General features: G+C 41.0%; 1 protein-coding gene across 1 annotated transcript in view; it reads right to left on the bottom strand.

Annotated features, from left to right (window-relative positions):
* The window catches only part of ARHGAP10 (Rho GTPase activating protein 10), a 2,173,597-nt gene that overhangs the window by 513,475 nt on the left and 1,633,685 nt on the right, over positions 1-26,437 (bottom strand). The window contains exon 13 of the mRNA XM_044063456.1: positions 17,644-17,709. Within this exon, the coding sequence (XP_043919391.1) occupies positions 17,644-17,709 (66 nt within the window). The remainder of the gene's footprint in view (positions 1-17,643; positions 17,710-26,437) is intronic.

Below are 26,437 nucleotides of genomic sequence, written 5' to 3'. Positions count from 1 at the left end.
GTGCCCAGGTCTCTCAGCACTGAGCGCATATGTAGGGTGTTGTTATTGATGTGACAGGAACACTGCTCTTACTGAAATGGATGATGATACATTCTTTTGCATTGAGTCTAAGGCTGTGACTTTGGCACCACTTATTTCAAAAGCCTTAATGTCTGGTTTAGGTAAATAATCACTAACATTGTTATACATCACATTTGCATTTTGTGGATCTCTATCGCAACATTTTTTGAAAACATTTTTATTGATTTTGAAGCATCACAATGCAAACTCATAAGTACAAATTATTGTATATACTCTACAATTGCTGTCAATTACATCTCTCTTTTTAATTACTCGAGTAATTAATTTCAAAGGTTAAAACAATCTTTCATACTGACCTGACTTTTTTCTTGTTGTAATACTATTAGAATACACAGCCTTATGTTTTGAATGCAGCTCCTTAACAGGACAGCCTTCTTTATAAATACAGCACAGGCTCACAAACCCATAATTTATGCCACAGTTCATTATCCTTACCCATTACTGCACAAACAAATGGATGCTTGTTACCAAAAAAAGAGTTTGCTACAGATAGCACGCATTCAGGATGGTTTGAGTGTTATAAGGGGACTTAACAACAACCTCCAGTTTGAAGTCATCTCCAGACTTTGTTAGCCATAAATCTTGGATCTTTGCTTGGAGATCTGGGAAGTATCACAGCACTGAGCCCCAGGGGACATGGTTGGTGACATTTATATTTTCTGATGAAGCACCTGCAATCTGCATTGTTTGAGTTCTTCCTCAGCCAGTTTGCTACCCATTTTACCACATATTTGTGGAGTTTTAAACATTTTGCTTTTGCATGATGTCAGCATGGGAGATGATGTTGAAGGCCTTGGCCAGATCAAGATACCCTGTATGCCTCTACAGCCTCACTAATATTTTCGATAAAATTCACCACCAATAGACAGTATGTACCCTTCAGAAAGCGAGACTGTTGGGGGTCAAGTTTAATACGTTTCTTGATATCAGTTTATGAACTCAGTCATAATGTGGGCCATAACTTTGTAGATGGGCTTGTAAGGATAACAGGTCTGTAATTACTTGGGTCAACTGTAAGGCCACTCTCATGGAGGAGCATCACTGCTGCAGTGCACCACTCATCACAGATGAAACCAGTAGCTAATCTTGGGTTAAACAGTTGAAGACCATCTCTGCAAAGGCATGATTAATTAAGCAACTAGGTACAATGTCAGGACTCATTGTGGAAGTATGTTTGGTCTTGGTTAGCACTTTCAGAAAATGATCTTTAGAGATAAATGAAGGCTTAAGCAATCCAAATATTTCAGGAAGTCTTGGAGGTGAAATTGGCACTAAATTTGTTAGCAAGGATATTTTCATTATGAGTAAGTTCTGATGGCCTTACTGCTTATTCCAAGAAAAATTTTTTTTCTGTATCCATCTAACAGTCAAGGTAGAACTTGAAGGAAGCCAATGTGATAACACCATTTGACATGGAAAAGGAGATTGTCCCACAGGTAGGGGACTCTTTGGGTGAAGAAACTCTTTCAAAGAGGTCTTATTTATGCTGCAAAGAAGCTTGAGGTCTTTGGTGTGAGTATCATTGGTATTACCAGCATTTCTGAGGTGGAAGAGATCCAGTAGGACAGAATATTTCATAGAAGTGAATACAAGAGCAGATATCAACATGTAATATAAGACAGATTAAAAGAAAATTGTTTCCAGATGGGTAAAGTGTTTGAACAGGTGCATTCCAAATGTTGCACTGCACTCCATGGTTGACCTAATGAAGAAGAAACAGAATGGGGTTATGATATCCTTGATGATGGATGATATACTTCTGACAATTAACTAGGCAATAATAAAGGATTTCCTAACAAGGAAGTGTGCTGCTTGAAGGATAGCTCTTTGCTGATGATGTTTCCTAGAATTCTAATGAAGAGATCATAAGCAGGGAACAAGGTTCCCATTAAGTGGTAATCAGGAGGACAGACTTGTTTCTCAAAGTTAACTACACTAGACAAGCTCCACTTGGAAGACAAGCATGTCTGCAAACAGCACCCAATTTACAATCATCAGTAAACTAGGTAAGCCATAAACATTTGATGTTGCTTTCCATATCAGAGAAGTGAATGCCAATGATGAGGGGACCCAAACAGACCCCTTAACAGTCCCTGACTTTGCCTCGTATTTTAACCTGTTCCTTGTAATTTTTTTTAAATATGTTCTGGTGAATCCTGGATTCCTCTGCAGCATTTGACACAGTGGACAATAGCATTGTAACAACCATTTGCATTCTTATTGTGGGATTTCTTCCATAGTTCTTGCGTGCTTTTCTTCTTACCTGTTTAACTGTGCTCTTTGCCATACCGAATGAAATGCAGGATCCCACACGTTTCTATCATGGGCCCTTTAATATCCACTGTGTACATGCTTCCCTTAGGAGATCTATTGAAGGCAAGGGGTTTAGCATACCATGGCTATGCAGATGACACCTAAATACATTTCTTATTTCCTTGGGATAAGGTGGCATGTGTTAAAAGGATGATGACCTTGAAGCCATACATACATACATGGCTTTATGAAAAATATTTACAATTAAACACCACAAAGACAGGGGCCTTTTTTGTTCATGCAACCCTGCTCCCCCTTTACCAGACTACATTCTAAATAAACGAAAAAAGATTAACTTTGCACATAAAGTGTAAAATCTAGTGATCATTCTTTACTTCTGACTGACATTTCAGGACCATATGTCAGCTGTAGTGAAGTCACTTTGTTTCTCTTTCAGAAATATTTCCAGAATTAATGACCTAATACCTCAAGCTGATCTTGATTGCCGTTCATGTCTTTGTCTCTTCTAGAATGGATTATGGCAATGTCCTTTACCTGGGACTGCCTAACACTGAACTGGACTGCCTACAGATGGTGGAGAATCTGGCAGAAAGGTTACTTACAGGTACCACACATTGTCAAAACTTCACACCTGTTTTGGGTGGCCTTCTTTGGCTTCCTGTCCATTATAAGATAATCTTTAAAGTCCTATTGTAGTTTTTTTTATCCATTTGTGTCTTGGGTCCTTGCTACCTAAATGGGCTAACAGCGTCATACTATCAGGTATGGATTCTTTGTTCAACCTCTGAGGATTTGCTGGCAGGCACATGGGTGAATCTGAAAAAATCAGGGTTTTGCATATTTTATTATCACACCTCGGATCCTAGTGTTCACTGGACTGTTCAATTTGTGGAGATAAAAGATGTTGGACTGTAGAACCATAATCCCATAAAAAGCAAGTTAATGATTGCCCCATAAGGAGCCTATAGGACACTGAATACAGGGGTAGAGCTTCCAGCCTCACCTGGTAGCTCAGGACTCTTAGGCCCATGATCTTTTTTGTTAGGAACCTCTGCGGTCTCTTCAGGAGATACCCTTATGACGAGCTGCACTCAGAATGATTTCCAAAAATCTGTTACAACAAGATGATCAAAAAAAGATGGAATTATCTAGCCATGTTCTAAGGTCTCTCACAATATCTTCATTTTGGGCTGGGGGAGTTGTCTATTCTGTAAGACCGATGGAGGGACTGTTATCTAAGGCAAAAATATTGCACTTTTCAGAATTTAGTTTTAGCCTGTTTACTGCACACCAGCTATAAACAGATTCATGATTATTTACTGAAGACAGTTTATACAAACTAAAGCTTTTCAAGAGAGAGCAATCCCCCCTATACCCCCTGTGTGTGTATATGGGGGGGGGGCACACACCCATAACTTATTTACACTATCTCAATGGTCATACAACTATGGAGAATGTCCAACTCCATATGCTCGCTGGTAGTGGCTTGAAGTGATAATACCCTTGAGCTATTGTGAGTTTGACAAAGAGCGATCAATGAAAACAGACATTCTTTTATTAACATACAAGTTCAAGATGCAGCCTCTGCATATCTGAAGGGGATTTGAGGATGACACCCTGTTTATAATAATCTGCAAACTTGGTTAACCAGAAATCCCCATTTTTGCTTTGGAGACCAGAAAAATATATGCTAAATAGTAGAGGTCCTATGAAGGATCTCTGAGGAGCTCCACTAGTTGCTTTAATGCTCTCTGAGGATGTGCCTGCCTACCTCACTACCCTACAGCCAATCTGCTATTCATCCAACTACATAGGGATCAATCTGGAGTGCAAATAACTTGTTAATTATTTTAATATGTGGTATGATATCAAATGCTTTGGTGAGGTCAACATAGGACATAAAAACTCTAGAGTGCAAAAACATTTTACCACAATTTAGATGACAAAAAGCAGAAGGAGTAGCAGCCAAATTTAAGGAGCATATGTGAAAAAAAAAAGCAGAACTCCTATAAAATATTAGAGACATTGCAGAAATGTTATGAAGCTTGTACAAAGCAGAGAAATGGAGAACCCAAGAAAAGGTGCAAATAGAAATATTTATGAAAGAGGTAAATATACCAACGTTAGAGGAAGATGAGGCTGAATGATTAGTAGCTGAGATAGGAAAAAATGAGATAAAAAATGATGACATATAATCAACCAACAGGGAAAACTCTAGGAAGAAATGGTATTCCTGGAGCACAGGAACTTAGGAGAAAAGAAAATGATAATTTGTAATTTTTTTTAACAATATTTTAAAGGGTGGCTGGGGTACCACCATCTTAGAAGAATGCTGGGAATGGCCGTTGTAGATCAGTATGTATGTATGTATACCTTTAAAAAGCTTTCCACGGGCTTGCACATGTATAAATACTGAGCATGTGAGAGCCAAGCTGCCATTTTGCAGAGAGTTGTTGAGATGTAAGCAAGCACGTATGTAATGGTCTGTTAGTATGTAAGCAAGCACGTATGTAATGGTCTGTTAGTATGTAAGCAAGCACATATGTAATGGTCTGTTAGTTAATCAAGTTTGTTTATATTTTATGTTGCTGATCTTTTCGAAGACAAACTAGGCTAACTTCCAGTTGTGTACTCCATGAAGTTAGACACTGAAATCAGCCCAGTTGTCAGACCAGTCCAGAATGTTCCAGTAGCTGTGCATAAAAGTGTCAAGGCTGAGATAGATAAAAATGCTGCAGCAAGCTGTGATTTGTCCAGTTGATGAACTAACTGAATAGGTTATCTTCCATGAAAGTAGCTCATAAGAAAAGTTCAGATGATATCAGAAGATGTATTGATCCAAGAGATTTGAATAAAGCATTGAAAAGACCTCACCATCCAATGTGTACAGTAGAAGAAGTCGCTGCTTTACGCCAAATGCCACTGTTTTTTCTATTTTGGATGCAAAGAGTTCATTTTGGCAAATTTTGCTTGACTGCAAATCTTCATTGCTAACCACTTTCAGTACTCCTTTTGGCAGGTACAAATTTTTGAGAATGCCATTTGGGATAAATTATGCAATTAAGTCTACCAGCATGGCATGGAACAAATTTTTTCTGGATATCTGTGTGCTATTATAGTATATGGTATTCTAGTAGAAGGTAATGGTGAAGCCGAGCATGACAGAAACCTCAAGAAAGTTCTGGAAAGAGCACGAGAAGTGAATTTTAAGCTGAATCCCCAGAAGTGCAAGTTCAAGCTATGAGAACTTACTTATGTTGGTCACTTGTTTACCATTTCAGGCTTAGGACCAGATCCTTCCAAGCAAACAGCAATTCTCGAGATGCCAGCTCCAGACAAAGTTCAACCGCTACAACCTTTACTTGGCATGGTTAACTACCTAGGCAAGTTCATTCCAGACTTGAGCCAACTTTCAGCACCACTCAGAGAGTTGATACACAAAAATGTAATTTGGTCATGGTTAGAACACCACCAGATAGCATATGATGTCATGAAAAGTACAGTTTTGTACCTACCATAAATGTAGATGTCCGATAGACATGCAACTGCAGTCATAACATGTGGGTTGTCCTGCCTCAGGCAGCTCTCGGTCGGCCGGATTCCAAAGTCTGGGTCCAACGTCGGCTGATGTTGCATTTCTCTCCGAAGTCAGAGCGGCTGGAGTATATAAGCATCAGCCGACGCCATTTTCTTCAGTGTTTCTTGCCCCAGATGCCAGGTGCCCTGCAAGGAAGGCTGTAATCAAATTGGAAGACAAAAACAGGATTCCAAACCTATAAATGAGCAATAAAACAAATACACCATAACAGATATCCCCAGCTAAGAATAACAGGGATAGGAGTGGACCCTAGGCATAGAGGGGTATGGAGGGAGGGAAAATCCGACTGCAGTTGCATGGCTATCGGACATCTACATTTATGGTAGGTACAAAACTGTACTATGTCCTTCAAGAATGCAACTGCAGTCATAACATGTGGGTAGAATACCATAGCTTAGCTGGGGGAGGAGGTATGCTCTAGGAAAGGGATGGTGAGGCAATCAAACCCTGCAGGACTGCCGAAGCAAAGCCTGCTCTGGATCTGGAGTATAGAGGGAGATTGTAGTGTTTGGAGAATGTATGCACGGAGCTCCATGTAGCAGCTTCTAGAATGTCCTTGGTAGGCACCCCTCTTAAGAATGCTGTAGAGGTGGCTGTAGCTCTGGTGGAATGTGGTCTGACATTGGCTGGAACAGTCTTTCCATGAAAGGAATAGCAGAATCTGATGCAATGTCCAATCCATTTAGAAATAGTCTGTTTTGAAATTGCTTTTCCTTGGACTGCAGGGGCGTAAGCTACAAAAAGTTGTTCAGACTTCCTACTGGCCTTGGTTCTGTCCAGGTAGTATCGAAGTTGTCTGTGAATGTCCAAGGTATGCAAAAGTCTTTCCCCCTTATTCTCAGGATTGGGGAAGAAAGCAGGCAGATGAATGGCTTGATTTAGAGAAACCCTAGATACCACCTTTGGCATAAAGGTAGGGTTGGTCCTTAATGAAACCCTGTCTCTGTGGAAAATAATAATGGGTGGTATTGCCATTAGGGCCTGTAGCTCCGAAACCCTTCTTGCTGAGGTAATTGCCAACAGGAAATCTGTCTTCCATGAGAGAAATTGCAAGTCAACTGAAGCTGCTGGCTCAAAAGGAGGTAGAGTCAGTTTTTCTAAGACAAAATTGAGGTCCCAGGCTGGCACTGGGGCCTTTCTTGGTGGCTTAATGTTCTTGATTCCCCTGAGGAATTGTCTTAGTAAGGGGTGAGAGAAAACAGGAGGATCAGTGTTGTATCTAGCTGAAATAGCAGATGCATGTATCTTTATGGAAGAATATGAGAGGCCGTTCTTTAACATATCTGCCAAATATTCCAAGATGAGTGGGATGTTCAACAATGATGCATCATGTCCCTTGCTGGTATTCCAATTGCTGAATCTTTTCCACTTTGCTAAGTAAACCTTTCTGGTGGATGGTCTTCAAGCCTCTGTTAGTATCCGCTGAACTTCCTTGGAGAGAGATAAGGTGAAGTTATTTATGGGATCTCCCAGGCTGTTAGCTGCAGTGTCTGAAGATTTGGATGCAGTGTTTCGAAATTGTGTTGAGTCAAAAGTAGAGGCCACTGAGGGAGGGCCCGCCTCCTGGTGTGACATATGCTCCGTAGTAGTGGGTACCAGTGTTGTCTTGGCCAATCCGGAGCTATTATGATTCCCTTGGGCTTCTCTGCTTTGATCTTTAGTAATACTGAGGTCATCAGTGGCAGAGGTGGGAATGCATACATTGCTAGGCAGTTCCAGTTGAATGAGAGGGCATCTATTTTCCAAGCTTTTGGATGGTATGTCCTTGTGCAAAATTTTGGTAGAAGATAGTTGAGGTGAGAGGCAAATAGGTCCACCTCTGGCTTGCCCCATGTCGAAGTGAGTTGTCTGAAGGCCTTCGGATGCAACCTCCACTCGTGTGGATCTGTGAAATTCCTGCTTAGGCTGTCCGCCAACAAATTGTCTTTTCCTGGAACAAACTGGGATTGTAACTGGATGTTTAGGCTCAGTGATTTCTCCCAAAGCTGCATTGTCAGTCTGCAAAGGGGGTAAGAGTGGGTGCCCCCCTGCTTGTTTATGTACCACATTACAGTGGTGTTGTCTGTCCGTATCATTAAATGGCCTTGCTGGAGTTGGTGTTGAAAAGCCTCGATGGCATGCATCACTGCCAGCATTTCCTTTTGGTTTATATGCAGATGTGTTTCCTTTGGAGACCATTGCCCTTGTATACACCTGCCTTCCATGTGTGCCCCCCATCCAAGGTCTGAGGCGTCTGTAGTCATGGTCTGTGTTATCTGTGGTTTTTTGAATGACATACCCGTGTTTTCCTGACTCACCGAGGCCCACCAAAGGAATTCCTTTTGTAGGCATGGAATGAGTGGTATGATTGTCTCCAAGTTGTTGCTGTGTTGAGACCAAATGCTTTTTAGGTACCATTGTAGCTTTCTCATGTGTAGTTTTGCTAATGGAACCAGTAGAATGCAGGATGCCATGTAACTCAGGGCCTGTAGGAATCTCCTTGCAGTCATCTGGGTGAGTTTTGCTAAACCTTTGAAGTAATGAGTTAACTTCTCTTGCTTGTCTTCTGTCAGGTAAGCCATCTGAGAGGCTGTGTCTAGTTTGGCTCCTAAGAAGATTATTTGCTGGGATGGCTGCAGTCTTGACTTTTGGAAGTTGACTGTGTATCCCAGAGCTTGAAGTAATCGTATGACATAATCCAGGTTTTTTGTCAACATCAATTTGTCGTCCGCTTGTATGAGGCAGTCGTCCAGGTACGGGTAAATTTGTATTCCCTGGAGCCTGCAATGAGCAATCACTGAAGCCAGGCATTTTGTAAATACTCTAGGCGCAGTAGATAAGCCAAATGGCAATGCTGAGAATTGATAATGCTCTGGCCCTGCAAGAAATCTGAGGTATCTTCTGCAGCTGTGTCTGATAGAGACATGCAGGTATGCCTCCTTGAGGTCCAGAGTAATCAGCCACGACTCCTTGCCCAGCATGGGAAGGAGTTGCTGTAGAGTCAGCATTTTGAACTTTGGTACTATGAGAAAGGTGTTTAATGCGGACAAGTCCAGTATTGGGTCTCCATTGAGATTCTTTTCTTGGAACAAGGAACAGTCTTGAGTAAAACCCCTGGTCTTGTTCTTGTTGTGGAACTCTTTCTATTTCTTTCATTCGAGTCAGCAGAGTGATTTGCTTGATAGCCTCTACCCTCTGATTTTGTGGTAGGTTTGGCATGCCTTGTTTTCTTGGTAAGGTATGAAAATGAAACCTGTACCCTTGGTCTATAATGTCCAAAATCCATTTGTCCTTTGTCAGTCTGTGCCAGTTTTCTGAAAACAGAGATAATTTCCCACCCAAGGGAGCTTCTCGTTGTTCCCTGGTAGGCGGTAGTAAAGGAAAGTCATTGAGTTTGTGGTTGTTGGGCAGGTGAGACCCCTGCATCACTTCTTTGGTTTCCTGGCTGCCATTGTCGTCCCCTGTAAGGGCCTCTGTATTGGCCTCTTCCTCGGCCACGTCTGTTCTTACCCCTTTGAAACTTTTCTGGATTAGGAAAGGACCAGTTTTTTGAAGGCCAATTCCTACTGAACCTGGGGGGTTGAACCTGGAGGAAATCTTTCACAGTCTGAACTGATTTTGCTTTTTCTTCGATGGTCTTTAAGACATCCTTAGCATTTGCACCAAAAAGCTTGTTCTTTTCCAAAGGTGCATCCAGAAGCTTTGCTTTTACATGATCTGGTAGAGGTTGATCTTTTAACCAAGCATGTCTACGAATCACTGCCCCTGTCATAGCTGCCCTACATGAAGCTTCCAGTGCATCATATCCACACTGCAGGAAGTGATTGCTTACTTGCTGAGTGTTATGTACAGCTTCCTGCAAAGTCTTCCTGGTCTAAAGGATCAGGTGAAGCTAATGTTTTTGTAAATCTTCTAAGAGATAATCCTGATATTGTAACATATGAAAAAGGCAATTTAAAGCTCTCATAGATAAGGTAGTGGATGTGTAAACCTTTTTACCCCATCTCTCTAATGACCTCGCTTCCCTGTTGGAGGGCAAAGGATTTTTTGAGGTGGAGGCTGAAACTCCTTTAGGCCCCTGTGAAATAGTTTCCAGATCAGCAGTATGGGCCCTGAATAAATGGGAATGAGTTTCTGGGACCCTGTAATACCTGTCCGGCTTGGCGGGAGCAGGAGGAAGAGAATCAGGGGTGGCACTAGAGTCAGAATATAAATCATCCAGAACATCAAGTACAGGAGGAATAGCTAAGGGCCTGTGCTGAGGCTTCTTAAGGAAAGTCCTAAGGTGTTTCCTAGAATCAGAATATTCCTGTCCTTGCCACTTGAAATGTTCCCTCATGGTGTGCAGAACTTCCCCAAAAGAAATATCCTCAGGAGGGGAGGCCGAAGGGATGGAGTCTTCTGCATCCGAGTCCTCATAGGTCTGGAAGAGCTCTTCCTGGCTATCAGAGTGGACAGAGCCCTCAGAGTCTTCATCTGAAGGAGTAGGGTCAGAGGGTTCAACCCGGGGCCTTTTATCAGGAGGAGGCTGGGATGCTCTCTCAGGATGGGCCTGTGAACCTCTAATCATGGAAATTAAATCAGCAGCCATGGACATAATTTGTGTCTCCGGAGTCGGCTGTGGTAAAGCTTTAGAAGTAATATGCTTTGTTTTGCTGGCTGCCTTAGCCCTAGTGTAGGCCTTAATAGACATGGCCATAGGAGGCCTGGCAGCTCCACGTGCCGGAGTGACCTTGTCCACAGCAATGGTCTCGGGCATTTCCTCGGTTTCGGTATCCGGAGGAAAATCTATAACTGTCGTCGGAGTAATGTCTGGAATCGGAGTAGTCGGTAATGCAGTGTCTTCGGTTCGGAGCGGTGGAGAGACCGTCTCAGAAGGAACCGGAACACTCGCAGTAGGTTTTGGTGTGGAGTCGGTGGTAGACGTGGGCCGAGGATGTCGGTCCCAGTCTTTTCGCTTTTTGGGAGTTTGCGATGTCGGAAGATCCGACGGCATGGTGTAAGCAAATTTATCGCCGAAAAAATCTTCAGCGAACTCCGCCCGGCGCCTGAGAGTGCGCTTGTTGAAGCGAGCACAGGCTACACAGGCCGAGACGTCGTGGTCTGGGCCCAGGCAAGGGAGGCAGTAAGAGTGGAAATCCTTATGAGGTATTTGTTTACCACAAAAAAGACAATTGTTAACTTTTCAGTAATTTCTGACATCGGCTGAGGCAAGAAAAGGTCCCCAACGGGGTACTTAGCTTTTTTGATGACTTCGGTATCGTAGAATACAGGAGTTGACCGACCGGCACTTGCGAACCGCTTCTGCTTCGGGCACCACGCGGCAAGAAAGACTGGAGAAAATGGCGTCGGCTGATGCTTATATACTCCAGCCGCTCTGACGTCGGGGAGAAATGCGACATCAGCCGACGTTGGACCCAGACTTTGGAATCCGGCCGACCGAGGGCTGCCTGAGGCAGGACAACCCACATGTTATGACTGCAGTTGCATTCTTGAAGGACATCAGAATTGCCAGGCCAACAACTGTCAAACACTATGAAGTTTACAAACCAGTAACTCTTTCTTGTGATGCTTTGAAATTTGGTCTTGGTGCAGTCATTCTTCAAGAGGGTAGACCAGTAGCCCATGCATCCATAACTCTAACTCAAACTGAGATACAGTATGCGCAGTTAGAGAAATAACTCTTGGCAACTGTGTTTGCATGTTAGAAGTTCCATGATTATATTTACGGCCACCCAATTCAAATCGAAACAGATCACCAACCTCTAGTCACTGTTTTATGAAAGCCTATGCACACAGCTCTTGCCAGATTGCAATGCATGATGTTGAAAATGCAAAAGTATATTTTCAATCTTGTCTACACAAAAGGCAAACTTCTTTACCTTGCTGATAACTTATCCAGATCACCTAGAAATACCACTGAACAGCATGAAAATGAGAAACTTGATTTTGACGTCATGGAAGTGAGAAATTTTTCTTCTACACGTCTTGATGAGCTCAGAAGTCACACAGCTTCAGATCCAATTCTTCAGAAGCTCAACCATTTTATCAGTAGAGGATGGTCATCAAAGCAGACTTGTTTACCTCATGACCTGCAACCATATTTTCCTTACAAAGACGAGATTTTGTTTGACAATGGTATGATCATGAAAGGTCCAAAAGTGATGGTCCCAAAATCCTTACAACAAGAGTACATCACCATTTTGCATCATGGCCACCCAGGAACTGAATCTACCAAAAGATGGGTGATGAGACTAGTAATTTGGTCTGCTATGCCAAGGGATATTGAGAGAGTACTTTCATCTTGTTCTGTATGTAATAGTACTAAGCCACATCAACAGAAAGAACCACTTCAGCTAAACCAGATTCCTGAACTACCCTGATTGACAGTAGCTACAGACATTTTCAAATGGAATGGTCACCATTACTTGGTATTAGCAGGCTATTATTCAAATTGGTTTGAGACTGACCTACTTCCTAATCTAGCTTCCAGTACTATTGTTACTAAGCTGAAGCGTCATTTTGCAGTTCATGGTAATACACACAAAGTTATTTCCGACAATGGTACACAGCTTACAAGCCAGCAGTTCAAGAGATTTGCTAAAGAGTGGGACTTTATTCATGTTATGAAAAGCCCTGAGTACCCACAGTAAAATGGTTTGGCAGAATGTGCAGTTCAAAGTGCGAAATAGTAATTAGAGAAATCGAAATGAGACAATAGTGATGTTTTTCTGAATCTCCTGAATCTCAGAAATGTTTCTTGTGATAAACATCTTGGTTCACCTGCACAAAGCTTTTGTTGAGACAAACTACAACCACACTTCCAATCAGTAGCAATCTGTTGGTTCTCTGTTCTAAGAACAACAAAGCAGTGAGAGCTCAACCCGTGCAAAGACATTTGTCCAAGAAGTCCTACTATTATAAGTCCAGCAAACCTCTCAATCCATTCCGAGAAGGAGAGATAGTGAGGATGCAGACATCCAAAGGTTTTGATCAGATTGGAGTCGTGAAAAGTGTATGTCCAGAGCCGAGATTGTACATTGTGGAATCACAAGGAGTTGGATTTAGGCAGAATCAGAAACATTTATCATTGGTGTCTGTGTCTTTATTGCACCATCTTGCCTGTAAAAAAAGACTCTAGATCTCAGAGTGAGTCAACCAGTGTCCCAGTTCCAGGGAACATTCCAGCAAATATCCCTGTTCTTGAGAAGATTCCTGAAACAGACTGTTCACCAATGACTGTCCCTGTTGCTAAACTCAGTCCTAATTGCTATATCACTAGATCAGGTTGCATTTCCAGACCATGTTCCATATACATGGCAACTTGGACATGAATGTTCTGTTTATTTCTCAGTGTCTGTATAATTGCATGTCTTTTTCTATGCCATTTTATTTTGGGCAATTAACTAAAGAGGGTGGATGTACATCAATATGTATGTATACCTTTATGAAGCTTTCCATGACCTTGCACATGTGTATAAATACTGGGCACGTGCGAACCAAACTTCCATTTTGTAGACAGCTGTTGAGATACAAGTATGCGTGTATGCTATGGTCTGTCAATTAATCAGTTTGTTTATATTTTATGCTGCTGCTATTCATCCGGATGTGTTTCTATATAATAAAGCATATAAACAAACTACCCTGCCTGTTTGTCTTGAATCATAATATAGGACAGGTGACAGCTGTGTTACCCAAAGATGGTAAAGACCCTTATATCCAGCTTCATAGAAACTCATTTCAGTTTTAAACCATGATTATAAAATGCTGATGCCTACACTAGCTAAGACAAATGCAAAGATATTTAAAAAAGTTGTTAGATATCAATCACTGTGTGTGTGTGGGGGTGGGGGGTGGGGGGCAGTCAATCAGTTGACAAAATTACTAGAATAATGATGATCCAGAGGGAAGCATTGCATAAGAAAACAACACTGTTGCTGTTTATTCTTTCGGCAGAGAAAACATTTCATAGAGTCAGTTTGGATTATATGAGTAGGACAATGGTGCATTTCCTGAGTGAATAATGGAGTTTACAAGGAGGATATGTGAAGGCTCAGAGGCAAGAACTAAGTCCTCTCTTACAAATAGTCAAGGCTATCCTCTTTCCCCACTGTTATTTGCTTTATATTTAGAGTCATGAGCAATGAAACAAAGGATTCACATAGTCAAGGATATAACTGGCAGAGTACACAACAAAAGTAAGCTGAATTTATAAGTATTATTTTGCACTTGATACGTAAAGATGAGGTCATTTCAGTGATGTGGAACCTTTTGAGACAGTTTCAGGTCATTTTGTGATATAAAATAAATAAAGATGAAACAAAGGCTACAGCAGTAGACTACATACCCTCACATGAACTGGTTCAGCAGTACCTATGCTTACTGAGATATAAAGTGAAGTACTTAGGTGTGTGTATTAAAAAGGATTCTGCTTTGACAGCAAAGGATATCATCTTCCCTCGGCTGTTCCCGTTAGGGGTCGCCACAGCAGATCACCTGTTTCCACAGCAAAGGATATGCAGGAAGAAAATAAACAAAATATAATAAAATATGGAGGAAACAGAGGCTCCTGGTTATGGCTATAGAGAGCAAGATAGGAACAGTGAAATGTTTCAGTCCCCTTAGCCTTACATACAGGTCTGACCAGAGGAGATACTATGTATAATTAACCAATTTATTTGGGAGGAGAGGAGGACAAGAATTAAGTGGATAAACTGATTCTCCCCATTTCAGAAAGGTGGTTCAGGGTAACCTGAATTCATGGGCTACTTTTAAACTGCACAGTTAAGGCTCATATAAATAATTCACACAGATGCTTATAAATCAAAGTGGAAAAGGATGATGATGAAATAGAGAGGATAAAGAGATACTGGATCATGGATGCAGTTCCTTAAAGAAAATAACAACCATACAGAATATTACATTTAAAAAAACAGCAGAAAAGTACTCTAACAATTAATCCAGTGTGGGAATGGAGTAAAGAGATTTGACCACTGTAGGAATGAAGAAAGAAATTTTTACCAACCGGTATGTCTACAAGTAGGAGTATAGAAAATATTGCAGAGCAGGCAGGAATTTAGTGGGGGAAATTAGCAAACAGCCAAAGTACTGGGAGAAATAACTCAGCAGAGAAAAGTAATATTGTGGGATGAAGCTATGGAGAAGTTCAGACTTCATGATAGATAATACTTTCCTGACAAGGGATTGATAGAGTATATGCAAAGAGAAAGGTATAGTAGAGTGCTAAGTGACAGAATGTTTAGTTGAGTGTAGAACAGAAGCAGCTGTTAAAAAAAGGATCATTAATAGGGAGCAAAAAATACTGAATTATAATTATAATAGTCAACTGAGGATTTTGAAAAGATTGTGAAAGAATGGAAGGACAATTCACAAAGGAGAAAAAAAAAAGAGAAGAAATTTCTAACGCTCCCAAGTATGCAAAACATCTAAAAGATTTAGGAGTTTTGTATGGATGTATTTTTGCAAAAGTATATGTATACATGAAGCAAACATCAGTGGATTTTTCCTCAGGTAGATAGAAAATGATAACAGACATGCTGTTATGGTTTCTTTTCCATTAATTTTATGTAAATCCATCAAAAAAATTCAAATGTGATGATTTAACAGATATGTTAAATAAATAGTAATGTGCCAAAAAATTCCTAGCATTTCCAGTGATCTCATTCAGACTTATTCCAAAAGTAGAACTCAGAACCTCTTAGCAGTCAACACAACAGTTTTAAGTGGTGAAAATAATTACTAAGTTCAGTAATAAGACAGAACTTCAAAGAAAGCCATACAACTAAGAAGCTATTTTATGGCATCTTTGAGATCTACAGTCTTGGTTTGCTGTAGGACTTCATGTCTAGAATTCACTGGCACTTGTCGATGGTTCCCAAGGAGGGATAATCTTGCAGAATATGACTAGGACAAAAAGAGGGCGAAGTACCGGGTGCATCCTTAGTTCCTTCCTTTGAAGGGACACCAACATTTCTGGCCAGTAACTGTTCCAAGTAAAAGAAGGTTTAACTTTTATTTATTTATTTTACAGTTTGTTTAGCAGGATAGTCCACTGGGCCAAGAAGAGCCCGTTTTCAATGGAGTCCCGGGGAGAAAAGCTCCATGAACAACAATACACTATGAAGACAATGCATTTACATCTATGTAATACTATTGAAGAACGATGGTATTACACAACATGACAAAAAATCCACGATTGCAATGAAAATACACTCAAAAAAGCAAAAGGTAAAATTACACTCACACACACACACACACACACACACACACACACACACACACACACACACACACACACACACACACACACACACACGCACACACACGTCAATTAAAATAAGAAAAATCCATTGGGGCATATTCCTGTTAGATTTGTTACAACATGAAATAACACAGGGTTTATATTACAGTTTTACATAAAATCTTAGCAGAGTTAAAGTAGGATAGGGGGAAAAGAGGTGTTAACTGTTGAATGTAAGAAGGGTGGGAAAACTGCCTCCACTTAAATGTTGTGACTTCTGTTGGCTTACTATCTGTCTTCGACAGCTTCACAAACACACATACAAACAAAAAATTATTTATACTCCCAGCTTCTGAACAAGTTAGTAAGTATACTTTTGATTCATATGGGAAATGACAGCCATAAAGCAGCATTCCCAGAACGGCAAGCTGTAATGACATGTTTTGCAAATCATGATGTGAAATCTTGTAAATGACACTTTTTAAAAGTCCTGTAATAAAAAAGCTAAACACAAATATGACCACATCCTCATACATGGACTTCACATGTATGTATGTATTCATGCATGTATGTAGTTACAAGTATGTAAGCACAAACAGAAACATATAGATTACTCAAATAAAGCATGTTTGTTAGAGACTATGAACCCTGAATCAATTGCAATCCAAATAGTAAATGAGTGCATTAAATTGCAGTATCACACACATATATTGTAACTGCAGCACTATTCTTTTCACATTAAACAATTTCAAAGATTGCCATAATCAGGTAAGTGAATATAGTTTCTAATTTTTTTCATTACTTGGAAGTAAATGATATGAACATAAACATGCTAATGGTCACTATTTCATGAGAACAATAAAGGAAGCTGCTGTGACTGCATGACATTGACCCTGACTTATCATTTATGTTTGCTATAATACCTACTAAGAAAGAAGGCTGGCCACGGTGGTGCAGCGGTTAGCGTTGCCACCTTACAACAAGAGGTTCTCCGGTTCGATTCTCGGCTGGGGTGCCTTCTGTATGGAGTCTGCATGTCCTCCCTGTGGTTGCGTGTGTTTCCTCGGGGTATTCCAGTTTCCTCCCACATCCCAAAGACATGCTGTAGGTGGATTGGACACTCCAAATTAGTCCTAGGTGTGAGTGTATGCATGTGTGTGCCTTCTGTGGAAGGTTGGGCACCGGGCTGGTACCTCAGTACCATAAATCTCCACTGCAAATCATGAGCGGACAAGTGATCTGCTGTGGCGACCCCTAACCGGGAAAAAGCCAAATGAAGAAGAAGATAATACCTACTAAGAAAGCAAGTACGTGCTCTCCTTTTATTTCCACAGTAAAAGTGACTCACCAAGTACAGCAAAGCTGAAGAGAACTTCTATCTTTACATTTAACTTTACATTAAAATCAACACCACTAGGGCCTTTCATGCAGCAATTATTAGTCACTGTACCTCTGTTTTCCACAGCACTAATGCATTTTCTTAATATGGTAAATCCAAGGTTGTCCAACTGTGCATCTAAGGAAATGGAGAGAGAAGACAAGCAGATAAATTGATTTTTTTCTGGTAAGTATAAACTGCATTTTGATAAGCACTTTTGTAAATATACAGTAAGATAAAAATTAATGTCCACCATACATTATATTTATCGATACAATTACTGATAAGTAAAACACAGAAGCAGCTTTATCACCATTTTGCTCCACTTATTCATACTTTCTCCCTTTAAGAATATTCCTTCTAATCCTGCAACCTGTGCACTGCTTTGTACAAATAATTACATAATAAATAAGTCACAGTCAGTGGGCCACAATGAGCCTTTATTACTTTTACTGTTTTCATAACCAGGTAGGTGAGCTTGACAACATACAGTTCTTTTTCAGCCATTACCTAGAAAAAAAAGATACTAAAAGAAAACAATATAAACTACAATACAGCATTATTTACTTGAGACATGATGCAATACATATGTGACACAGTGGACTGTTTGACAGCTAAAACAGTGAAAGACACTGTGTCACTACTTAAAGGATACAAAGGTAGCCTGTCATCTTCAGTGTAGCAGCAGGCTATGGTCAACAGGGTTCCTTTTATACACGCACACATTTTTTGAATTATTGGGTTACTGCCCTAAATTATCTGCACTTAGCTTTGTTGTATAGGATAAGCCTTAAGGCTTATATTAAAAGTCTGAAAGGTGAAAAGACTCTTGTACACTTTGGGATCTCAGATTGTTTAGAATGGTTAGTTCCTGTTTTAATGAATACATATCAGAGATAAGATATAGCACTCAGTTTGAAGTCATCTACAAAATTAAACAAAGGTCCTGATTCCCAGTCTGAAGACTTGAGAAATAGGCACATAAAATAAGGAATCCCAGTGACAGGCCCTGAAGCATACTGCCAGTTACCTTCAAACATTCTGAGGAGATGCCTGCAGTCATAACTGTGTGCATTCTATCTTTCATGCAGTTGGAAATGTAACTCACCACACATGGATCGACTTTTTAAGGAATTTAGTCTCTTCAAAATACCGGCATGGGGGAAAGTGCTCAAGGTTATGGTCAGATTAAAAAAAAAAAACTCTTAACAGATTGATCAGTTTACTGGCTGTGTGATCTTCTCAAAGAAGTTAACTAAACTGAGTAGGTAGGATTTCACTTTGGCAAAGCTAAACAGATGTGGTTTAAAGTTTTTGATCTCACGGTTTATGAGTTCTTACAGGTTCCACTAAGATTTGAACTCAGATTGCTGGATTCAGAGTACAAAACACACCATGGAACCACATGCTACACCAAGTTAAGGTTACGTACTTGCTATAGCAACATGTCATCCCCATAATCTGCACACTTAGCAAGGGTAACTAGGATCACATATTTAGTAAAGTTAACTAGGATGACTCCTCCCACTTGAGGTTAACTGGCAGGAAGGACACACGTGAAAAGTGGACAACTTGAGGGCTAACAGTGATGTACTATAAAGGGGGATCTGATATTGTGAGTGAAACCCTTACCCTTTTCATGTGGTGGTAGTACTTCTCTGAACCACTGCTTGTTATTAGGCATCATTTAGGTGTATACCCACCCCCCTCCAAACATGGTAATGCCTTCTAACCCATTTGCATTCCTAGCCTAGCTACTGCTGTGCTTCTCAGTCTACAGCAGGAGAAGCAGAGTGGCTCACTTTCAAGCACTGCATCAACCCTACTCCTTCACACAGAGAGGTGAGCATCGTGCTCAGGTTGTGATTAAAAGGCTCCTGTTTCAAGTAGTTTTACTCAGCTTAAAGAATAAACATTCACAATGGCCTCTCTGAGACTTATTCCAAATGAAAACAAAATAGAATTAGTGTAACAATCTCACTGAAGATCAAGTCATTAATCCCTCTCAGCATCTTCTAGCAAACAGCCTGTCATGAAAGTGTAGTAGCTCATCAAGCCAAGATGGATTGCATGCTTCTTGGATACAAGTATTCCATTTGGGAGTTGTGGTCTCTTCATGCGATCTCTTTTACTTTCTAACAGTCTTGTGTCTGAAACTACATAAAGTAGGGGCACTAAATCTTCTGGCATTTGTACTACTATGGAAGAAGTGGTCTGTATTTATGCAAGTCACACAAGCCACTTGTTCAAGTACTGCTTGCACTACTTATCTCCTGTGAAAGTTGGTGCACCACTATGTACCTCTTTATGGATAAACTCATCACCTCCATTAGCAGTGGAGTGTCCAGCTGCAAAGAAGAATACTGTTTGATTTGTTACACAAACTCTTTCAGCTGTGATTTTAAGATAAACATTTTTTAACTGGTAACCATTTCAGTTGCTGTGTGTGAGAACAAGGACTAAGTCAGGAAGAAAGGCCTCCAGTTAACAATGAATGTTGCAGTTTAAATACATGTGTTTTGAGAATTCCTGGAACGTTTTTACAATTGCTCCTCTCACACCAGACTTTTACAGCTACTAAGTAATATATTTAATTTTGTTTAAAGTCCTATGTGGTGGCAACGGTCAGGGATTTTAAAAATTCAATAACTTTCCAACAGTTCCAGTACAGGGATGACCTAAGGCTCTAGGACTGATTCATGATCATCGTCAGCCCCCTTTTTCCCATTTTCTACATGGGGTCAGGTTATTGTGTTAACTGTCACCATCTCTATCGATTTAATGCCACAATCCTGCCTTCTTCAACACGCATGCTTGACTGTCACAGATCTTCTTTCACACAATCCATCTACCTCTTTTTGTTGGATGTCCCTCGTTTCCTCTTACCTTCTTCCTGTCTGTCCCAAATCATCTTCACCAGATTGTCTTCTGATTTTCTGCATGTCTGAACCACTGAAATCTGTTCTCTTTGATCTTTCCTGCAACTGAAGATACTTTGACCTCTGCTCTTATGTCCACATTTCTTCATCTGTCCCACAGTGTGCATCCTACCCCCCATCTTAGGAACATCATGTCTAACACCTCCATCTTCCTCAGGTGCTCTGCCTTTACTGCCCAGGTTTCTGTATCATACAGTAGCACTGCTCACACCACTGTTTTGTACAACTTTCTTTTCAGCTTTTTTTGGCATTCTTCTTTCATAGATTACACCAGAGATTCTATGCCAGTTAGCTGTAGCCCCTCTGATTTTAGCTTTGACCTCTTCATTCAGACTTCCCTTCTCCTCAACCACCCCTCCCAGATACTTGAAGCTATTTACCTGTTCCACCATTTTTTCTTCTGTCTCAATCCTCTGCTTCTTATGATTTCCCCAATTCTCTGCTATTACCACAGTCTTAACTATGATTAGTTTCATCCCATGTGCCTTTAGTTTTGCATTCCATTCCCCTATTCTTTGGTGAAGTTCTTGCTCAGTCTGCCTGTAATGCCACATCATCTGTGTACAGCAACTTTGTTATCTGTCCCCTACGGCCTGTTAATTAATGTAGTCCATCACCTGTATAAACAACAGTGGGCTCAGAGCTGAACCCTGGTGCACACCCACTCCCACTGGGAACCCCTCTGTGAGACCAAACACTGTTCATACATGAGTCACTGGGTACATGTACATAGCCTGCATTAATTCTACCAGTGTTTCTGAGACCTTGAACCACTCAGTACTGCCCAAATCAGCTTTCTTGGGACATTGTCACATGCTTTCTCCAGGTCTAGGAATGCCCAGTTGGACTCTTTCCTCATCTCTAGCTTCTTTTCAACTACCTGCCTCACTGCAAATATTGGGTCAGTTGTGCTGCGTCCTGATCTGAATCCAAACTGTTCATCTACCATCCTATATTCTACTACTCTGTATATCTGTTTATCAATCACCCTCTCCAGAATTTTCAAGGAATGTGACAGGAGTTTGATGCCTCTGTACTGCCCACAGTTGTGGATGTCCCCTTTGTTCTTGTACAATGGTACAAGTATGCTTATTCTCCAGTCATCTGAGATACACCTTTCTCTCCACAATGATATGAGTACCCTCAGCAACCATTTTCCCCTATCTCACCCATCATCTTTATCATATCTACGGACACCTCATATGAGCCTGCTGCTTTACCTGACTTAATTTTCCTTAGTGCTGTTCTTACTTCTTCTAGGGTGGGCTCCTCCTTTTCTCTCATCATAGGCTGTTTCTGGGGCAGTACTACTTCTGTAGGGTTTTCTTCATTCAGTAGCTGGTGGAAATACCCCTTCCATCTGCCTTTGATGTCCTGTGGACTGGTGAGCAGGTTGTTACTGGCATCCCTTATGAAGGGTGTCTGACTATCTTCTTTATCTTTCTGTCTTTGCTTTACAACCTGATATAGTTTGTTTGTGCCACCTGCTGAGTCACTTTCCAGAAGTTTGTAGAGTGCCTCTGATGCCCTGTTCTTTGCTATTGCAACTCCTTTCTTAGCTTCTTTGTTAAGCAACCAGTATTCCTTCCTAGCCTGGTCGGTCTTTTCTATCTCCCACTTTTTCAGGCACTCCTTCATTGTTTTGGAACTTTCTAGGATTTCTAGGTTTCTAGGATTGATTATCCCTTTTCAATAAAGTAAATATGCAAGAGTCTTTGGTACATTGCCAAATCATAGCTGTAAACAAATATCTGTACCTCTCACATTCATCAAATTTATTTGTAATTATTTCCACGCCATCATGTCAGTGTTTGGCACCTTAGTCTACAACACATTTGTTGTCAGGCACAAACCCATTTGGTCTCGCTGTCTGATACATTTGGCTTTGTCAGAGGCAATGCTTAAAGTAGCTGTACTGAATATTTTAAAGGATATAAAGGAGGAAGTGTTTGGATTGTTAGAAAAGGGGAGAAGCAAATTACACAGACATAAATGGAATATTTGGGAATGATATATGATGAGGGCTGAGGTTTAAGGAAAGGCAGGACCTGAGCAACTTATATAATGTTGCAGTGAGTAATTGTTAGAAAGAAAGCATATGTGTAACATATAATACATTAATATGGCATGTTAATATAGTTTGTTTTCTCTTCTATTAATGGGTGTGTGCCAGTGTTTTAAGTGAGAATTTAATAAAGGTGTTTAAAAAAAGTAGCTGCCATGTCATCTAGCAAAGTTATAAGCATCATCAGAATAAGGTAGGTATTTTTGATGTGCAGTTTACCTGCCATAATTTTGAATGTTTAATTCTTACTGCTGGTGACAGTTTTAAATAGCACATAAAACCAAAAGTTATTAGAAATCCATCGGTAGCTTTCACAATCTAATTCATATACCTCATTTATTTTTATTTTAATATTTTGCTGACCAGGTTAATTCCACTAGGCTAGCAACTTCTTTTCAAGGGAGACACAGGCTGGTATTTAAATTACTGGGGGAATTCTGGCCCAAGCATCTGGGAACTTTCCTACTTGTTTCGATAGAAAGCATCAAGTAAAACTTCAGTGCTCTTCTTAATCAAGAGGAATGCATGTAAGCTTACCAAACAGGTTTTCATGCATTTTTCTCATGATTAAAACATGTATATATTTTTTCTTTGAAATACATGAATAATATTTGTGACTCTGTCCAAAACTACCTGCTCGCATCTGAAGCGCCCTGTACAAGCCGTATTTCTGTAGTAATAACTTTACATGTAAATTTCAGAAATCCTCCATTTCCTGCTTTGGAAACAACAGCACCTTACAGTAAGCTCTTTGTACTGTTTTCTTTTCTCTTAGCAAACTGTTCTATGAACTCAGCTCAGCAAGAACCTGCCCAGGTGATCTGCAGAGTCCTGCAGCAGCAGAAAGAGAAAAGAGAGACTTTAGTTTGATTTAAGTATTTTTTTGGCTTGTTTCTTGTTAGAAATTGCTAATTCTTCCTAAACGCTCGGTTTCTAGCGTTTATTTGATACTAAAAAGCCTTTTGCAACTGCTTTTTTGTACTTATTTACTGTTTGCACTTTAAATGTGTTTTTTAAGCAAACTGTTGTAGGCTACACACTCAAGTGTGATAGCCGTTTTCTGTGCCTTAAAGTGTTTATTTTGTGTTTACTGCCTTAATTTCTAAAAAAACAAAAAAATAAGCTACCCTACACTTGTTCCCCTCCTTTCTGAAGCTAGTAGAGTTCAGTTTGCTGAATCCAGGGCTGCATTGTAGTTTCTGTGTTGGCCCATACCTTACTTGGATAGAAGGAAGTTTCTCTGTTCACCAGTGAGAGTGGGGAGCTTTGAGCAGCCTATCTGTCCCTGGAGGAGTGGTTTTCAGCTCAGAATTTGCAGTTTATTGGCCATTTTGGGCTAATATCTATCCCTTTTATCTTCCTGCAATAAAATTCGGTTTTGCGCACAGTGCAGCGCCGGTTAGCTGCGGTTAATTATTCCTGGCTCCACAAAGTCTGTTCTTCGTTTTTTTCCCTTAGAACTTGTCAGTCTTTCAGCCTAAAGCACTCAGACCCACACCTTTCAGCCCAGCACTTGTTCTAAATCTACTGCAGCACTAAGCACTCAACCCCTGCATCTGCCAAAAGGGAATAGTCTTTATACTTCCCTACTTATTCAGGCATGTCCAAGAGACAGCTCCCGGTGTACTATCCAGCCTACCTGATGAGCCTGGGCATCTTGAGGCAATGCTATAACTGCCTCATGTACACAGACAACCCTCTCCTCCTACCACCAAACACTAACACTTGTGAGAGATGCACTTATACAGCCAATCTAGAGGCAAAGCTCTCTCCAACCAAGACTGAAACAGACAGTCAAGAGGAGAAGGTAACAACTCACAACACCCCACTCACAACACAAAGACCAACTAAACCAACACCTCCAAAACCCACACATAGAAACACCAGGGCATATATGGAGGCTCTGATTAAAAATCTAAATCTGTCTAGACAACAAAGAACTCCAAAGTAGACACACAGGCAACCTCCTCCCAACAACACACCCCAATAACACATAGCCCACAAACTCGGTGTACCGCACAACCACAGCCCATAAGGCAAAATAACATACCCAATATACTTGTGATAGGTGACTCTATAGTCAGACACACCGATGCCCCACTCACCAGGCTGGACAAAGAGAAGGTTACTGTCAGCTGCTTGTTGGGTGCCAGAATCCGCCACATACCGCATGCACTCAGGTCACTACAAGGCAAGTACAAATATGACTCTGTCATAGTCCATGTTGGTGTAAATGACCTGAGACACACCTCCCTGGACTACATGAAAAGAGACATGGAGGAACTCTCCGATCTTGTAGCCCAGGCAGGTATGACTGTAGCCCTGAGTAGCATCCTGCCTTCACCAAAAATGATACCACAGTACAAGGATAAGATGATCAACTTCAACAATTGGCTAAGCTTCTGGTGTCATTCAAAGGGGATCCAGTATCTGTCTGCCTGGGATGACATGCTTGACAGGCCACAATGCTTTTACCAGAGATGGCCTGCACCTGTCACCCCTGGGATTCAGAATATTGGCCAAAGCTCTTGCCACCCCCTATAGTGCCTTTTTTAGGCAAGGCTCAAAAAACAAACCCACCACCATAAGAACTACAGGAAACAAAAAACCGAGGGCAATGTTACTCAATGCTAGGAGTCTAAACCTAAACCTCACTTGAGGCACTCCTCAAAATGGAGAACATTGACATCTGTGCAGTGACTGAGACCTGGTTCAAGGCTCGCGAGAGCACCCTAGCACTACCAGGCTACAACTCATACCACACGTTTCAGTCAAAAAACCCGGACTGAAACATGAAGGGTGGAGGTGTGTCCATATTCATCAAGGACATCCACACCTCCAGGCTAGTTGCAAAATATGATGCCTCTGAAATCATCCAAGTGCAACTAGCCCAGGGCAAAAATGCATTCCAAATTGTAGCATGTTATAGATCCCCCACCATGATACAGGAAGCTCACTCCTTGTTCCTGGGGACATTAGAAAAAATGAGGGTCCAAACAAACACCATAATAATGGGCGATTTCAACTACCCAAACATTAACTGGGAAAACTACTCTTGTACTAACCCCCTGGCTCAACGATTCCTAGAGGTCATAAACTCTAATGGCCTGGATCAAGTTGTCAATGCCCCCACCAGGGGCAACAATATTCTGGACCTGGTCATTACCAACATGAGTGACAGGTGCTCAGCGCCCGAGATCAACTCCTCACTGATTAGATCAGACCATAAACTAATCACCTTATATATCCTCATCCCGACCCCACCCTCGCACAAGGAAACCATCGTAAAAAATTTCTCCAAAGCGATGTCACGCGTCTGAAAACTGAGGTGACACACTTCGCGTCACCCCTGCAGATGGATAACACAGTCAATACAGTCACGACTGCTGAATCCTACACAAATGCACTCTACAAGCACCTGCATGAGTGCATGGATCATGCTATCTCCAACAAAACCAAGACACTATCCCCCCAAAAAAAAGCCGATCTGGTGGTCCCCTGACATTAACAAACTCTACAACAGAAGGAAGAAACTGTTGCAAAAGAGAGTAAAAAACCAGGTATGGAGGAACTCACTGACGAGCCTCAGTAAGAACCTAAGATCTCTCATAAAATCCTCCAAAGCCAATTTTGAAAGAAAAATTGCCACGGATTCCAAAGACGACTACAAGGCATTCTTTAGTTATGTCAAGAATCTCCATGGCAACACCCCAATCTGCACCAAGCTACAACAGAACAGCACAAAATATACAGAGCCAACTGATATTGCCAATGTAATGGCAGATAGGTTCAGTGCAAACCATACTCCCCAAAGGGCCCATAACTATACCAGATGGTTGTACAGCCCCGGCAATCACAAACA

The sequence above is a fragment of the Protopterus annectens genome, chromosome 2.part1, assembly GCF_019279795.1.
Source record: "Protopterus annectens isolate FY-2018-M chromosome 2.part1, PAN1.0, whole genome shotgun sequence".
NCBI classification, from domain to species: domain Eukaryota; kingdom Metazoa; phylum Chordata; order Ceratodontiformes; family Protopteridae; genus Protopterus; species Protopterus annectens.
The sequence above is the reverse complement of the archived record's forward strand: the minus strand, read 5'-3'. Positions and strand labels throughout refer to the sequence as shown.